The 19,375-nt window shown below is 40.8% G+C and overlaps 1 protein-coding gene across 1 annotated transcript in view; it reads left to right on the top strand.

The window, feature by feature from the left end:
- Positions 1-19,375, top strand: part of LOC141763289 (uncharacterized) — a 41,763-nt gene that overhangs the window by 8,549 nt on the left and 13,839 nt on the right. Inside the window, 3 exon segments of the mRNA XM_074627860.1 lie at positions 16,048-16,191; positions 16,551-16,667; positions 18,909-19,072. Of these exon segments, the coding sequence (XP_074483961.1) occupies positions 16,048-16,191; positions 16,551-16,667; positions 18,909-19,072 (425 nt within the window).

The following is a 19,375-nucleotide window of genomic DNA, read 5'->3' as shown; positions in this document are numbered from 1 at the left end:
TAACCTCCTTCCCAACGAGCTAGTTTGACATGGTTGGTACCGATGGATTCATCAGGTTTTCTAATTTCCTATGATACCAGTATCTTCACTCTAGCTTTAAAACTGAGCCGCTATAACCTCCGGAAGATCGATTGCATTAATGCGTTAAAGAAAATAGTGGCGTTAAAACGATTAACTTTGACAACCCTAGATATTAGGATATCCAAAATCAAAGACGATATCTAGTCTCATATCAAGATATGGATATAATATGGATATATTGCCCAGCCTTAGTATGTATCCAGTCAGTATGTTGTGTTTGACAGTTTCCTTGTTGAGCTGCAGGAGGAATAGTAACTCAAAGAGGGAATTTGGTACTAAACAGTCTGTAACTTTGATTTGTCGACTCAGATTGCTGAATCTTCATATTAGTTTCAGTTGAACTTGTGAAGTCATTTCTTACAGTGTAGTTGTGTTATGAAGGGACCACTTCACAGGAGGAAGGATTACTGCCACCAATAACTCTTTTAATGTACATATGACATGTGGCTGTTGTTTACAGACACACTTGAACAAATGTGGACCTTTCCTGTAAATGACATAAACCTGCTAGGCTAGCAGATACAGTGAGAAGAAGGCCATGTAATAAATGAAGTAATGAAGTCCAACAAGTCTGATTTGATATTGATCCTCTATTTCCAGACTTGACTGAGATCAGCAGTATGTTATTGATGTGTGTTAACATGAACAGGTGTATGAATGTTGTGGTGACATTTGGATGATGTCTGTAGAAGGCTGACATTATGATGATCCACAATAACACAATGACAAAGTCACTCTACTCATTTTAGGGAAAAGATCATTGATTAGGTCATAGTGATGTTGAGCTACACATTTAAAACCTGAACACATCTGATTGGATTATAAAGTGATTTTTATCTTCATCATTTATTCTTTATTCAGATTGAGTCGCTGCAGTTTGTCAGAGATCGACTGTGCTTCTCTGGTCTCAGCTCTGAAGTCCAACCCCTCCCATCTGAGAGAGCTGGATCTGAGTGACAACGAGCTGCAGGATTCAGGAGTGACGGTCCTGTGTGGTTTTCTGGAGAGTCCACACTGTAGACTGGAGACTCTGAGGTCAGTTCACTGACTCTCTGTTACTATTAGAGATCTTTTATGTTGAATTAACAATTGAACCTGATTTATGTACAAACATAAGTTACATCCATAAAGTTGTTAATGTCCTTTTCTTCATATTTTCATGTTTCTTGAACTAAATCTAGTCTGCAGTCACAAAATACTTGTGTTTCTTAAAGAAAGTGTAGAAAATGTCCACTGTTAGTTGTTAAAGTAAATGAATGTTTATCATTGTTGGTAAATGGTCACATCTGGATACAGAAGATCCTCTGAACTAATATTCAGGGTTCCTACGCAGTATGGAGAAGTATGGAATTTGATTTTAGTAATTTCCAGGTCTGGATGAGTATGGAAAAAAGAAAAGAGAGAATGGAAAAACATGTCTGTTTCCAGACTGTTGCCCCTATTCTGCTTTCTAAGATATCAAATTCAGAATTTCTAAAAATCAATAGATCATACAAGCAGAGTGTTTTTCATGGTGTTTAGAGCAGCCGGTGCAGCCACAATGTTTACTACTGTGTGAGAGAGCGCGGGCCAGAGAGAGCTTGATGTCGTTGAAAGCAGCACAGGAAGTAGGCTCTGACTGAACGCACACTCCTACAGAGCTGCCTCTACGCCTGTACGTCACAGCCAGGGCCGGCGCCTCCATAGAGGCCGACTAGGCAACTGCCTAGGGCGGCACTTTGGCAGCCAAATGTGGGCCAACTATTCATCATGAGCAACATAACAATAATAATATAATAATAAAAAGTAACCGGTAACTGCAGGCAGACGGCACAGAGCAGAACGCTGCCTGTCAGACTGGGACAATCTAATACTTTACATATTGAGGGGGGGGACGAGCGGCCCCTCCTAATTTGGACTGATCCTGGTTCTGGCTGAAATCTGATTGTCTCAGTCATTTACATCATGAACGTGATGAACTGTGACCAGTGTTCCAGCTGGCCGGTCTTGTTTTGATTCAGTGGTGACGTGCTGATACAAACTGAGGAGGTGTCATCCACGATGAAGAGTCTTGAAGGTCTTCATCATCATCATCACATTCTCTTTATACCACTAAAACTCTATTAGTGGTAAAATTACTAACCCACAATGTTTCGTCTCACGCCCTCCGGCCGCTCACATAAGACACCTCTCTGTCTCAAAGTCCTGGGATGGGTTTGTGTCCCAGTCTGTCCCTGGTGCTAATAGAGGGGCGGCATCATTGTGATTCACCTAGAGCAGGATGTTTGACAGCAGAACGTCGTCCAGCTTTCTCTGTAGGACTGTAGACTGAACGGCCACGATGAGTAAAGTTTTCTGAGGGCTGGCTTGATGATCCCAAACACAAAGCCTGGTTGGTTAACAATTCCAAATGGGGAAAAGAGAGCTGGATGCAAACTTTGAGGAAAATGGTTTGACATCTCAGCCATGGTGGGGGGGGGGGCTGTAGTCTTGTAACAGCGTCCTCTGAACCCCGAGTCACAAAGTCAAATATGGTCTGAAAAATCTACAGAGAAGTCTGGAAAAGTCTGGAATGTAAAATGTAAAATGTGTAGGAACCCTGAATATTTGTTCTGAATTGATCAAGTTTACTTCATGAAGTAGAAATATTTCTCTGGTTTCTGATTGTTTCAACATGTTCCACAAATAATGTCTGATCATTGATATTGATCCTTCAGCACACACACATAGATGAACAGAGATCAGCAGCATGTTATTGATGTGTGTTGACATGAACAGCTGTATGAATGTTGTGGTGACATTTGGATGATGTCTGTAGAAGGCTGACATTATGATGATCCACAATAACACAATGACAAAGTCACTCTACTCATTTTAGGGAAAAGATCATTGATTAGGACATAGTGATGTTGAGCTACACATTTAAAACCTGAACACATCTGATTGGATTATAAAGTGATTTTTATCTTCATCATTTATTCTTTATTCAGGTTGTGGGACTGCAGTTTGTCAGAGATCAGCTGTGCTTCTCTGGCCTCAGCTCTGAAGTCCAACCCCTCCCATCTGAGAGAGCTGGATCTGAGTAACAACTACAACCTGCAGGATTCAGGAGTGAACCTGCTTTCTGCTGGACTGAAGAGTCCAAACTGTAGACTGGAGACTCTGAGGTCAGTTCATTGACTGTAGTTTATGTAGTTTGTACACACACTCTCTACACACTGGCTCTGCTCCAGATGGCTCTAGAGAGGGACATTCACGTTTTCACGTCGGCCACCGTAGCTCTCCAACACGCTTGGCACACAGGAGAGGCTTCAGTTGGTTGTAATCTCCTCACCTCACCACTAGATACCTCCAGATCCTACACACTGGACCTTTAACCACAGACCTTATTTCAGACACCTAACTAAAAACCCATTGACTTCCAGACGAGGGAACAGGAAGTGCTAAAATGCTAATTCATTTCTGGGTTTTAGGACTCATTCCTGTAGCGCTCTATTTGAACATGTCTAAAGGTGCAACACTCTTCAACAAACACGTATTGCACCAACTTAAAGGCACACAAGTGATGATTATGAACGACATCATCTAATCAGAGGTCTCTATGGTTCTAAGTTATTCCCATGTTCTTTTTGACAGCAGATCTAACTGTGATCTGTTTTCATGTCAGCATTGTCTAATTATTTGAAGCAAAAACCAAATAAATATTCTGCATCAGAAACCTCTTTGCAGGTTCATATTTTGTTCAAGTCTATCTGAATACAATACTCACATGTTCATATGTACATTCAAAGAGTTATTGATGTCTGTCATCATTCCTTCTGTCTGTGAAGCAACCCCCGTATAACCTGAGTGTTACGAGATGAGGACTAAATCCACAGTCTTGTTCTGTGTAAAATGACCTATAAAGTTGATCTTAAACTAATCAGAGGCTTCAGCAGTCTGAGTTAGATGTATTAGGGCTGGGTGACTTGGAGAAAATCAAATATCATAATATTTTTTTGTGTAAATGACCAATAATAGAACAGCTAGAACAGTCTGGTAAGTTCAGAGAATGACATCACTTTACTGTAATGTAGCCTTTAAAACCAGGAAGAGATGACACTTACAACACAACACGATATTACTAGGGCTGTCAATCCATTCAAATATTTAATCACGATTAATCGCAAATTATTCACAATTTTTGTATCTGTTCTAAATGAACCTTAAAGGGAGATCTGTCAAGTATTTAATATTCTTATCAACATGGGAGTGGACAAATATGATTTATGTAAATGTATGTATATATTTATTATTGTAAATCAATTAACAACACAAAACAATGACAGATATTGTCCAGAAACCCTCACAGGTACTGCATTTAGCATAAAACAATATGCTCCAATCATTACATGGCAAACTGCAGCCCAACAGGCAACAACAGCTATCAGTGTGTCAGTGTGCTGACTTGACTATGACTTGCCCCAAACTGCATGTGATTATCATAAAGTGGGCATGTCTGTAAAGGGGAGACTCGTGGGTACCCAGAGAACCCATTTACATTCACATATCTGGAGGTCAGAGGTCAAGGGACCCCTTTGAAGATGGACATGACAGTTTTTCCTCGCCAAACTTTAGAGTGAGTTTGGAGCGTTATTTAACCTCCTTCCCGATGAGCTAGTTTGACATGGTTGGAACCGATGGATTCATCAGGTTTTCCAGTTTCCTATGATACCAGTATCTTCACTCTAGCTTTAAAACTGAGCCGCTATAACCTCCGGAAGATCCATTGCATTAATGCGTTAAAGAAAATAGTGGCCTTAAAACGATTAACTTTGACAACCCTAGATATTAGGATATCCAAAATCAAAGACGATATCTAGTCTCATATCACGATATGGATATAATATGGATATATTGCCCAGCCTTAGTATGTATCCAGTCAGTATGTTGTGTTTGACAGTTTCCTTGTTGAGCTGCAGGAGGAATAGTAACTCAAAGAGGGAATTTGGTACTAAACAGTCTGTAACTTTGATTTGTCGACTCAGACTGCTGAATCTTCATATTAGTTTCACTTGAACTTGTGAAGTCATTTCTTACAGTGTAGTTGTGTTATGAAGGGACCACTTCACAGGAGGAATGATTACTGCCACCAATAACTCTTAATGTATATATGACATGTGGCTGTTGTTTACAGACACACTTGAACAAATGTGGACCTTTCCTGTAAATGACATAAACCTGCTAGGCTAGCAGATACAGTGAGAAGAAGGCCATGTAATAAATGAAGTAATGAAGTCCAACAAGTCTGATTTGATATTGATCCTCTAATTCCAGACTTGACTGAGATCAGCAGCATGTTATTGATGTGTGTTGACATGAACAGGTGTATGAATGTTGTGGTGACATTTGGATGATGTCTGTAGAAGGCTGACATTATGATGATCCACAATAACACAATGACAAAGTCACTCTACTCATTTTAGGGAAAAGATCATTGATTAGGACATAGTGATGTTGAGCTACACATTTAAAACCTGAACACATCTGACTGGATCTTAAAGTGATTTTTGTCTTCATCATTTATTCTTTATTCAGATTGAGTGACTGCAGTTTGTCAGAGATCAGCTGTGCTCCTCTGGCCTCAGCTCTGAAGTCCAACCCCTCCCATCTGAGAGAGCTGGATCTGAGCTACAACACGCTGCAGGATTCAGGAGTGAAGGTCCTGTGTGGTTTTCTGGAGAGTCCACACTGTAGACTGGAGACTCTGAGGTCAGTTCACTGACTCTCTGTTACTATTAGAGATCTTATATGTTAAATTAACAATTGAACCTGATTTATGTACAAACATAACTTACATCCATAAAGTTGTTAATGTTCTTTTCTTCATATTTTCATGTTTCTTGAACTAAATCTAGTCTGCAGTCACAAAAGACTTGTGTTTCTTAAAGAAAGTGTAGAAAATGTCCACTGTTAGTTGTTAAAGTAAATGAATGTTTATCATTGTTGGTAAATGGTCACATCTGGATACAGAAGATCCTCTCAACTAATATTCAGGGTTCCTACGCAGTATGGAGAAGTATGGAATTTGATTTTAGTCATTTCCAGGTCTGGATGAGTATGGAAAAAAGAAAAGAGAGAATGGAAAAACATGTCTGTTTCCAGACTGTTGCCCCTATTCTGCTTTCTAAGATATCAAATTCAGAATTTCTAAAAATCAATAGATCATACAAGCAGAGTGTTTTTCATGGTGTTTGGAGCAGCCGGTGCAGCCACAATGTTTACTACTGTGTGAGAGAGCGCGGGCCAGAGAGAGCTTGATGTCGTTGAAAGCAGCACAGGAAGTAGGCTCTGACTGAACGCACACTCCTACAGAGCTGCCTCTACGCCTGTACGTCACAGCCAGGGCCGGCGCCTCCATAGAGGCCGACTAGGCAACCGTCTAGGGCGGCACTTTGGCAGCCATATGTGGGCCAACTATTCATCATGAGCAACATAACAATAATAATATAATAATAAAAAGTAACCGGTAACTGCAGGCAGACGGCACAGAGCAGAACGCTGCCTGTCAGACTGGGACAATCTAATACTTTACATATTGAGGGGGGGGACGAGCGGCCCCTCCTAATTTGGACTGGTCCCTGTTTCAGCTGAAATCTGATTGGCTCAATCATTTACATCATGAACGTGATGAACTGTGACCAGTGTTCCAGCTGGCCGGTCTTGTTTTGATTCAGTGATGACGTGCTGATACAAACTGAGGAGGTGTCATCCACGATGAAGAGTCTTGAAGGTCTTCATCATCATCATCACATTCTCTTTATACCACTAAAACTCTATTAGTGGTAAAATTACTAACCCACAATGTTTCGTCTCGCGCCCTCCGGCCGCTCACATAAGACACCTCTCCGTCTCAAAGTCCTGGGATGGGTTTGTGTCCCAGTCTGGGGGGGGGGGGCTGTAGTCTTGTAACAGCTGAACCCCGAGTCACAAAGTCAAATATGGAAAAGTCTGGAATGTAAAATGTAAAATGTGTAGGAACCCTGAATATTTGTTCTGTATTGATCAAGTTTACTTCATGAAGTAGAAATATTTCTCTGGTTTCTGATTGTTTCAACATGTTCCACAAATAATGTCTGATCATTGATATTGATCCTTCAGCACACACACATAGATGAACACAGAGATCAGCAGCATGTTATTGATGTGTGTTGACATGAATAGGTGTATGAATGTTGTGGTGACATTTGGATGATGTCTGTAGAAGGCTGACATTATGATGATCCACAATAACACAATGACAAAGTCACTCTACTCATTTTAGGGAAAAGATCATTGATTAGGACATAGTGATGTTGAGCTACACATTTAAAACCTGAACACATCTGACTGGATTATAAAGTGATTTTTATCTTCATCATTTATTCTTTATTCAGATTGAGGCGCTGCAGTTTGTCAGAGATCAGCTGTGCTTCTCTGGCCTCAGCTCTGAAGTCCAACCCCTCCCATCTGAGAGAGCTGGATATGAGAGAGAACAACCTGCAGGATTCAGACGTGAAGCTGCTGTCTGATCTTGTGAAGAGTCCACACTGCAGACTGGAGACTCTGGAGTAAGTAGACGGTCGGAGTCGGTCCATGCTGGTTTCAGCAGTATTGTTGTGATGTGTTTCCTCCGTTAAGCTGTGAGAGGAGAACAGTGACACACAGAGAGAGAGAACAGTCAACCAATCAGATCAGCCAGAAGCTTGTTGTGATCATGTGTTAGAGTTGATGTGAAGAAGATGTTGTTGTTGTTGTGTTCATGTCTCCTCCCTTTAAGGTACAATTTGAACAGATATAAAATCGTAAGATAATATTACACAGAGACAAAGAATTTGAACACATAATCCAGGCTAAAAGCAACACAGTTTAAACTGACACATGCAGAAAGGTCACCGACTGTGTGAATGTGTAAATGAACAGACTTGTAATATCACTGCCCCGTCTAGAGCACCAGAGATCTGACTAGAACTACTTTGTGTACTCTGCTGAGTTAATGTGATCACATGTATTATTATGACCTGTATGACAATAATGTAGCCTTCTTCTCTCAGCTGCAAACCCAGCGGTGTGAAACGGACATAAATGACATTTATATAACCACAATAACACAAAATCAGTACATGATCTCTTATCATATATTCATATATGATATTCATATAGTCACTCATCTGAATCAGCTTCTTGAGCCGTATGTTGCTGTGAGACACGTCAGAGTCGTGTTCCTACAGTCCCTCAGACTGAATGTGTTGCCTTGGTTAGTTTGCTACCAATACTTTTATGTATGCTGTGGGTGATTAGAAGATGTGAAAGTAAGCCTGCTTACCGCTGTGAATTCTGTTTATAGATTTATTATTTACTTTCTCCCAAGTCTGTTTCACACCGCCGGGGTTGGAGCTGAAAGAATAAGACTAAAGTATTGTAATTCCTCCAGGAGATGAATAAAGTATCTTCTGTTCTATTCTATAAGAACACATTTAATCAACACATTGGTTTAATGGAACACACGTGTAATTAGTTCTAGTCAGATCTATCGTGATATTAAAAGTCTGTTTATTTACACATTCACACAGTCAGTGATTTTTTTGTCAGCTGTCCTTCCTGCATCTGGCAGTTTAAACTGTGTTCATTTTAGTCTGGATTATGTGTTTAACTTTTCTAATATGCGTTTGTAGAGTATGCCGCTCTGCTGACCGTAGACTGGTCCATGTCTGTGATTGGTCATGTGCTACAAACCCCGCCCCTTCTATGTGAACGTGCTCATAGCCAGACTGAGAAACCCTGGGTTGACTTACGGAGTTGATAACGGCTGTCGTAGGACCGCTTAGCGGGATCTTGGTTGAGGGGTTAGTTAAACCAGATAAGGAGAAGATACCCTGGGTGTGTTGGACTGGCTTCGTAGTACAGGCCTCTGGTCTGTGAGCTCTGAGCTCAGTGTGTTCACTCCAATACGTTAACATGAGAGCTGAAAGGAAGCTGGCTACGCTACACAGACTGAAGTCCCTTCTGCTCTTTATACTGGATGCTGACTGACAGCTGATGAAGGGAGTCTCTGTAAACACTGATGGATGACTTCTGTTGTCTTCTTCTTCTCTCATCAGATGGGAGGGGTATTGATCTCTAACCACCATCATCCCTGTGTTTTCCTCTGGACCTGACAGAGTATCATCAGTGTATCTGGACTCTGTCCTTCTGCACAGTCTCTGCAGACACACTGAGACTCCTCCACTCCTTCTGCTCCACACTCAACCACCTCCTCCACCTGGACCTGGGTTTCACTTTGTCTTCATTCATTCATATATTCTGAACCCAAAGTGCCTCTGCAGATCAGTTCTGTTTATGACAACAGAACTGTAGATTAACACATTTAAATAGATGTTTCTGCTTTGCTTTCTGTTGCAGCTCCACCCTGTGGAACGATGGAGTTCTGCAGTTAATTTCCTCATACTACTAAATATATATATACCATATACAATATATATACCAATACCAGACGTTTTTCATATTATAACATTATGCTTGTAACAAACAGAAAGAAGTAGATAAAACCTGAACCTGAGGCTTCAGTTTCTCAACTAACTACAAACAGATTATGTCTGGATTTTGGTGGAAAGTCAGCTCCTTAATATTGTCTTTTGTATGTGATGTTTGATGTAAAACAAAACAAAACATTTTTTTTTAGTTTATTACAGATGTACACACGTGGACAAAATTATTGGCTAGTATTCGTTACCTCTGCCTCGACTGTTCGGCTCATTTTGCACACGGGAGAAGTCTTTGCCTTCAGGGCTTTCTGCCAGAAAGGGTTTATTTGAACCCAAACCATTATCTTTTCCTAAACCTAACCAAGTAGAGTTGCTGCCTAAACCTGAAGAGGTTTCTGACAGAGGCAAACTTCTCCCATGTGCACTCAATTCAAACAGTTTAGCATTTAAATGGAATTAGCAAGCTAACTAGCCAGCCACTATATTAGTCAAATTTGAACAACACACACACTTGTCACAGTGTAGGAAAGCTCATCACCATTTGAGTGACAACTTTGTTTTGCTCATTTTCTGTTACCAGTGTAGCATGAAAGCATGGTGGAATTAGCTAGCTAGCTAACTAGCCAGCCACTAAATGAGTAAACATGAACAACTTCATGGCTTCGTCCACACACTCTTGTCCATCTTGTCACAGCATAAGAAAGCACATTGCTATTGCCAGATAATTCACCAATCATAGCACTGTGTAGTACTAGCCAATCACAACACGAGGGCGTGACAGAGCGGCAGTATTTGACGACCTGAACGGGCGTCACACCCTGCACGCTGTTATTAGTTTTACATGGTCAGCCATATTGTTTTGTAGTCCATGCAGCTTCAGTCACTATTCTGAGACAAGAAGCCATCTTGTCTTTGTACATGACGTACATGAAGCAGGAAGAGTTGAAAACATCACATCTGCATGGAGCGATGAGGAGACGGTAACCTTCTGGCTCAGGCCCCTGCTTGAAAATGACATTCCCAAAATGAAGAGAATATCTCTGCAACTACATATGAATAATCTTGGTATGATAAGAAAGGCAACACTTGGGAGATTTCTGCAAAGGTGTAAGCTTCTGTATATACTGTATGTTACTGGCTATTTGCAAATAAAGAAAGATTTAATTTCTGAGTTTTTTAGAGTGAATATCCCTTTGGAATGATGCAGTTGCAGAACATTACCTCTAGCAAACCATATCACAACATCTGAACATTACCTGTGCACACATTGATGCTAATAAAGTAAAGAGTGAATAAAGAGCTAATGGAACAATGGCCAAGCGTCAGGGAGAAGAAAACACTGTTAAGTATGCATGATTGTTTCAAATATAAATAATACATAATAGCCTACAGAGATTTCTATTAAGTGACATTTTTCAACATACTATACTATGACTTTTTTTCAAAATACTATATATACTAGGACTTTATTTAATTTTTTCTGACATACTATAAAAGGAGCCACTGGTTGGATTCAATCTCACTGTGGTAAGGACTCATCCTTGGTACATCTGCTCTACCAGGTGAGCTAACACAACATACCATACCATAATAAGAATTTATTTTTATTTTTTCATCATACTATACTATGACTGTTTTTGACATATTATACTATGATTTTTAAAAAATTTTAAACATACTATACTATGACTTTTATTTTACGATTTTGGGCTTTTTGCCTTCATGAGTTAGTGAAAGGGAGAGAGAGAGGACGATATACAGAAAAGAGGCCACAGGTTGGATTCGAACCTGCTGCAATGAGGACTCAACCTGAGTACACGGGGCATCTGTTCTTCCAGGTGAGCTAACACAATTTACTATACTATAACCTTTTTTAAATTTTCGGACACACTATGACTTTTTTTCGACATAATATACTATTATATTTTTTCGACATACTATAATATGACTTAAAATGGCGGACCCTCCACGCGAGGGCGCAAACGGAGTGGAAGTGTGTAGGGAGAATTACAATGAAACTCGTGAGCTCGTGTTTACAACTCGTGAAGTCCTGTACACAAGATATAATCTATAATACATATATAATATGCTTGATGTTCAAGTGGTTAAAGCCGTGAGAACTCCACTGCGAAGCAACGGCAACATTAACTAACAAGATAACAAGTGGGTAACATAAGGGAGGAGTTTCTAAGGCTTTTATTTTGTAGTACCTGCAGGTGCACTGCGGGTAACATAACGTAGGGGTTAATTAGGCTTTTATTTTGTAGTACATACAGGTGCCCTGTGGGTAACATAACGTAGGGGTTTATAAGGCTTTTATTTTGTAGTACATACAGGTGCACTGTGGGTAACATAACGTAGGGGTTTATAAGGCTTTTATTTTGTAGTACCTGCAGGTGCACTGTGGGTAGGTGTCCGGTGCTCGCTCCGCACTAATAATGGTCAGTAACATCATTGAAGCTGTCTCTCAGTGTGCTACAGTCTCCAGTATCAGATTGTTTAACGCTGTAACTCACGTTCAACACATTTAGTAACTTATCAGTCCCGTGAATGCGTCATTTCCGGTTGAGAGGTTGATACTATTGACGTAGCCTGCTAGTTTAACGTGTAACATCCGGGTATCTAGCTAGTTGCTAATGCAGCACCTTTCTGTCCTTTCATCCAGGTGTGAGCGGGCTGTGATGACCATCTGAACGCTGTTCCTCACCTGTCTGCTGGTGTGTGTCCCATCATACAGGTGTGGGATGTTAGTTGCATGTTCTATATGTTAAGTAGCTTCTTCATTTTGGCTCTAATTCACTTTGTTATCAGGCTTTTATTGACCTGTTAACCTGCTGTGTTCTGTAACCCTCCTGAAGGTGGCAGCAGAGCACCATTTATATGTAAATCTCTTCTGTTGTTAAAGAGAAATGAAAACCACATTTAGAGTTTGGGATAAAGAAACACACTAGCTGTGCTGTTAAAACCACATTTGATTAGATAGCATTGATATGACTGTATGTGAATGACAAAGTGTGGAATGTGAAAAGAGGTTTTATGTTTTTTATGCTCATGTTTTACAATACAATTGTAAACAAAGTCATTTTATAACTTTGTATTTAAATATTTTTCCATTATGGATTTAGAAGGGTGTAAGGAAAATATAGAGTATCGCGATATTATGTTTTGTGATACTGTATCGATTCTCAAATCCACTCTATCTATTTTTAATTAATAGTTTACATGCAAAGATTAACTCAATCAATACTTTAGCATTTGCAAAGAGATGCACCCTCTCAGTGTACTGTCCTCTCAAAGTAGTGCTGTGATGCTGGATGTTACAGGGACTGTGATAAATGATTGCATAAACTTTTTTTACTCCGATTTTATGCATATGGTGTTTTACGACAGTTTTCCTAAAATTGTATTTAAAAAATTGCAATTTATCGCCTTCCTTACAGTATCGCAATATATTGAATCGCTCCCCCTGTATCGTGATACGTATCGTATTGCCCAATTCTTGCCAACACACAGCCCTGCTATACGATCATAATGTAACCTACAGCAGAAAGAAACTCTCAGGCTGTGGTTGGAGCGGGCTGTGCCGACCATCTTAACAGTAGTCCTGACCTGCCTGGTTGTGTGTGCCCCATTATACAGATGAGAAATAAATACTCAATTGTTCCATCGACCTCGACTCCCGCGCCATAATTGGGTCAACATGGAGGACGGAAACAGAGTGGTCACAAATATACGACTAAAATTACAATATATTAACTTATTATGCAGCGGAAAATGAACTTCCGTGGCCTCCGTCAGCAAACACGTCACAACTTGTGAACTCTGAGCTTTCAGAAACTTTCCACTTATCTTACCTAAACACGACAACATTTGAAGGCACCAAGACCCGTGTGCCAGCCTCTTTCAATATGCCTTGAGTTGGTAACGTTACATTGGCTGTTTGCGGCGAATAAACAAACGACACAGCGGCCAAATTCACCAGAATGATGCGAGGCGAAAATTAAAGGGTTATTGTGAGAATGAACATGGCGTTTTATATCTCTTTTGTTAAAGTTTTCCTGCTGTTGATATCAGAGGTAAATCAGTGCCACCTGTGGATGAGCACTTGGCGAAAGCGTACCGGCTCTGGAACAACATCAAGAGGAAAGAAAGAGGATAAAACACACAATACTCACAATTAGTGTAAGATTGTAGATGTTAATACAGTTTAATGGCTCATGTGTTTCATCATATAGCCAACCTACCGACTGGTGTTTACATGATCGTGGGAACTATGGAAGTCTCCAGGTATTTAGGTTAATACTAACTATAAATATAACTATAAATTCTATAAAAGTGTATTATGAGTTTTACTGTTGCATGTTAAGACTTTTATTTGTCACACACTTGTAGATATGTGGCATCAATGGAAGACATCTGGAGGAAGAAGAGGAAGCGTATACAGACCAACTGAAGGACCATCTTCTCTTCACTGAAGCTCTGAGGTAGGATATGTTTTCTCTCAGTATTACCAGCTGCTGTGTTTAATGTTGATGGAACTGAGTTAACTTTAAAGGGTCAGATCATCACAGAATCTCTTTGGCAGACCTCCATTCAGTGCTTGAAGTGGAGACAAATAAGTGTCAGTACTCCCCTTATTCATATGTTACCGTGTGTAAGCCGCAATCTCTTTTGACTTATTCCTATTTATGTATGATTTTTAAGCATGTTATACTGTTTCAGTCATCATCAGCTGGGATTTTATTGCTATATTATTATACTTGGGGTTATGCATCTTCTATAGTTGGCCTATAATACTCCAATAATATTCCAAATGGAACATTATAGGGTTAAGGTGGTGTGTTTGTATATAGTGTTCATACTTAAAGTGCTTTCCTGTGTTATTTGTAGCATCACTCTATAATATATTATAGGATGCCTATCCACCTTATTCCTAGTCCCCATGATGCCTTGCGTGAATTATGGGCGCAACTTCCGTCGTGTCGCGTCACTGAGCCGGAACCGCTGTTTTCCAACGGTACGCTAATCCTCTCTCCATATTAAAACATCTAGTAAAACATGTGTGAACACCACCTCTTACAGCTCAAACAGGATCATGTGATCAAAGCATTGAGCTATTTTTTTAGTGTAATGCTGCCCATAAACTGCCTTACATTTAAACTGTACATAAAATAGTAAAAGTAACTGGCTGTCATTAAACAGACGCTACAATGCTGTGTCCTCCCTACACATGAAATCATAGCTGACGTTCTCCTGGCTCTGCTATCAGTCCTTTTAAGGGACCCGACGTCTCTCCTCCGCTGCTCTTTCGTAGCCCAACCACGAAGTAGGATACAGGTTTTCCTCCGTTGAGCACACTTACAGTGTTTTAGGTGGTCTCTTCAAGTTTAGGTTTCTCAGCCACATTCTTGTGGATTCCTCGTCTGTAGGTCGGCGATGGAAGCTGTACCGTCGGTCACAAGAACAATCCCTTTTTGTTTTGGGGTGCATGTTCAACACACTGTTGTTGAAGCCACACATTTAGCTTTGTCTGGTTGTTGGTATGGGGATGACCATCATATACTTCTATCATAATGTTCTAAACCCTTATACACTTTCACTATTTATTTTAATTAATGAATGAATTAATTAATTAATGAGTATTTCTGATTAATGACTAGAACAACTTGACACTCAGTGCTGAGCTGCATCTCAAATTAATCTCCAGGTTCCCAGCTTTCAGATGATGTACACCACTTCTATGTGACATCTACTGCTGACCTGCTATCTCCCTCTAAAGACCCCCTGGACCCCTCTAAAAAAGACTAAAACTGGTCTATTGTGGGTCTTAGAGGGTTCATTCAGCCTGTTCAAGCCAAGAGAGATTCTTATGACCACATCATGTTAAATGGCTGTGAACCGCTGTGAACACACACAGTCACAGATGAACTCAGCTGATTTCCTGTAAATAGAGAGGGGAGGAGCCACACTGACCAGGTGATTCAGGTACATGAGTACAGGGGTGGAACCGGGAAAGCGTTCAGTCCGGTTCAGAGAGTTCAGACTCCATTTTGTGTTAACAGCACAGAGAGGTGACGACTGAAGACTGAAGCAGGGTGAGTGTTAATCCAACATTGTATTAGTTTACTGTTAAAGTCTCTGAGTCAGTTTCCTCCCTGTGGACTGTAGAGGAGAGAAATGTTAGAATGAACTCAACAGTTTGATTCATCTGAGAACACAAAGTCGTGATTGGCTGAATAATCCTCATTAAACCTGCTGTAAGACAAGAAAACAAGCAGAGAGTTAAAGAGAAGTGACCAGGTGGAGTGCTGGGTGGTTTTATTATACTGTATACTGTATACTGTGTGTGTGTGTGTGTATGTGTGTGTGTGTGTGTGTGAGTGTGTGATAACTGTACATGTTTCCTGTACATGGTCACTGTCAGCGTTAATGTTTAACCTTTCGTTTAAATGGTCACAGTCAGTGTTAATGTTTAACCTCTCAGACTGACTTCAGATCCGAAGATGAGTGATAGTGTGGAGGAAGAGGAGGACAGAGCAGAGTCTCTAGTCTCTGGCTGTCTGAAGAGTGGCGGGTCCAAAGGTTGTCCTCTACATGTCAGTAATGAACCTGGACCCTCAGAGTCAAAGTAAGAGAGCTGCTACTAACTCATTTATAAGACTCATTTTCACTTTCCTCTACCAATACCATGTTTTCTGTTGATTTTGTGTTTCTATTTTAAAGTTTCTACTAAAATGTATTTACTAAGTGAAGTTTAACACACTGTTGGTGACACAAAGAGAATGAATTAGTGCATTCTTCCTCTTCGTATCTGTGACAGCTGTCAGTCACCCAGAACAGCTGTAATCTAAGAGGACTAATACAAACTTTAAACCACATTATTGACAGTAGCAGTAGTTTGTGTATTTAGAAACTGAAATGTCTTTGTCATCAGAGAGTTTATCAAGGATTCATGTGATGTGAATCAAATCATCTTGGTGTTTGCAGAGTTCAGTCCAGACAGAGAGCAGAGTCTCCAGTACCCAGCTGTCTGTCTATGAAGAGTGACCGGTCCATAGGTCTTCCTCCAGCCTTCAGTAATGAACCTGGACCCTCAGACACAAAGTAAGAGACTGTTTCTACTGTGCACTGACCTGATGGATGATGATGTATTGAGGATGAAGACTAAATGTTCTGCTAACAGATTTATATTCCTGATGCAGAACTATTAGTGCAGATACTGTTTCAAACTAAGATGGATCTTAGTCTGGGTTTTAGAGCCACAAACTACTGATTGTATTTCTGTAACAAAACACCTGAGAACCTCCATTTCACAATTTACACTTCAAGAAAATATTCATATTTCTGCCTGAACGTTGAAGTCACTGTAAAGATTTACAACTATTCAAAATATGAAAGAATGTGCTTCAAATGTGTAATTCATTTTCTCACATTAGTCCTCAAAATACTGTGTTGGTTTGATTTCTCCTAAAATCAGCTGTTATGACAGCTTCTTTGAAGTGGGGTTGTACGTATACTCCCGTGTTCTGAGAAGTGAAATGACTGCTTTTGTGAATGGAGTCTGGTGGCTTTGAAGAGAGCGATATAACAGCTTCAGTTCCCCGTCAGAAAGGGCTGTCTGATGGAGAGGTAAAGCAGCTGTGGACGGGAGCTTTACCTCGAGAATAGAGAGGACATGATAGACCAGAGCAATAGAGAGGACATGATAGACCAGAGCAATAGAGAGGACACGATAGACCAGAGCAATAGAGAGGTCATGATAGACCAGAGCAATAGAGAGGTCACGATAGACCAGAGCAATAGAGAGGTCATGATAGACCAGAGCAATAGAGAGGTCATGATAGACCAGAGCAATAGAAACCACGTAGTTATATCACTCTCTTCAGAGCCACTAGACTTCATTCACAAAAGCAGTAATTTCCCTCTCAGAACACAGGAGTTGCTGCTCTACTGCTGCTTCCATCGGTTAGTTAGTTTGTGTTATTGTGTGACTTTCTGATCCAAACTAACGCGAGTTGAATGTTTGAGTTTGTTCTTTAACTAACTACTGATGTAGAATATGGTGAAGGGAATTTAAGCTCACTTACTAAAGATTCAGAGCTTGCAGTTGAAAGTTTTGGATCATTAGTAAGTGGACCTTTGACCTTAGATTTTCTCCACCATATGTTGTTCCTTAAGGTCAAGAACAAACATCCCTGGGCAGTAGTGATGTTAAAGTTATCTGCTCATACAAAAAGGGGCAGTAATGTACATTTGGACCACTTCTCTTTTTAGAATATTTGAATTCATGCCTTCATTTGATTGTTTACAGTAGAAAGTGACAGAAAACAGAATGACAGAAAAATAAATGTAAACCATCTGGATTTGAACCAGAGACACCACTGTTACACACTGTGTGTCTTAGACTGCTGGTCTACCACACTATTTAGACCACTTCTAACCTCAGTTCAAACCTAACTAACTCAAGCTAAGCTGCCCAAAGTGACCGTGAGACTGTTAAGAACATGATCAGCTCTCTTTAATGGAGGACTTTCACTGTGAAGTAGCTGTAGAAAGTGTTGAACCTAAAAAAAAAAACAGGAAACAAACTACAACCAAAACCCAAGACCATGGCAGTACCCCCCTTTCTCAAGGGACGGATCCCAGACGTCCCTAAAACAGAGTCTATGAACTCCATCAGGGTGGGTGGAGGGAGTCCGGAGGAGGGATTAAGGGGCTAGCGGCCGGGCACTGAACTCAGGCGTACGACCCGGGGACAGGACAGACAGGAGAAACTGATCAGGAGGGTGACCCCTCTGGAGGGCGACCCCTCTGGAGGACGACCCCTCTGGAGGACGACCCCTCTGAAACCCAACGTGCAACAACAGCTCTCAGTGTGCTGACTTGACTATGACATGTGATTATCATAAAGTGGGCATGTCTGTAAAGGGCAGACTCGTGGGTACCCATAGAACCCATTTACATTCACATATCTGGAGGTCAGAGCGTTCTTCCAGACAAGCTAGCATGACATGGTTGGTAACGATGGATCTTTAGGTTTTCTATAGTTTCATGTTACCAGTATCTTCACTCTTGCTTTAAAACTGAGCCGCTATAACCTCTGAAAGACAGAATATCGTCCGTCGGATTGTAAAGAGGTTAATAAGACAGCCAGATAGTAAAATTCAGCTCATTAGTGTTTATGAAAGCAGGAGAGTTGAAATAAAAGCAACACTGTCATCACAGACTGAATGCTGAATTCAAACAGAAAAGTAACACTTTAACTGTTCCCTGTGACCATCTGAGCTTTGAGACAGTGTCGGCCAATCAACAAAGCCTTTTAGTTATAAAGACATGTCTTCACAGGAAGAGGAAGAGGAGTGATGTCTCTGTGGAGGACCAGCTGTCCTGCTGTGCTGTGTACTTGGACCAGTCTGCTTCATCAGGAGACTCCTCCTGTCCCCAGTGTGGACAAAGATCCAGAACCAGAGCTGGACTGCAGCCAGCCGGTCAGACCAGCACTGTACAAAGTAAGACTCTACATCTGTCTGCTGACGTCTCCATGTCTGAAAACACTACTTGTTCTTTTAATACATAAAAAGTCATAAAAGTCCCACCAGGTCCTGCGAGGACACTAGGGGACGCCCCGCTCCACTCAACTGGCCGTTCAGGCCAAAGACATACTGTATATACATACACCAACGTTGGCCAACGATCCAGAGGTCAATGAGGAAACTCCGACACTCAGACGACCAATCGTGTAACTTCTTCACTCAGTGACAGACTTTTAGGGTTGTAGGGCTGGCCGTCTGCGGTCCAGCCAAAAAGACAGA

Source organism: Sebastes fasciatus, chromosome 24 (genome assembly GCF_043250625.1).
Source record: "Sebastes fasciatus isolate fSebFas1 chromosome 24, fSebFas1.pri, whole genome shotgun sequence".
NCBI lineage: Eukaryota > Metazoa > Chordata > Actinopteri > Perciformes > Sebastidae > Sebastes > Sebastes fasciatus.
The sequence above is the reverse complement of the archived record's forward strand: the minus strand, read 5'-3'. Positions and strand labels throughout refer to the sequence as shown.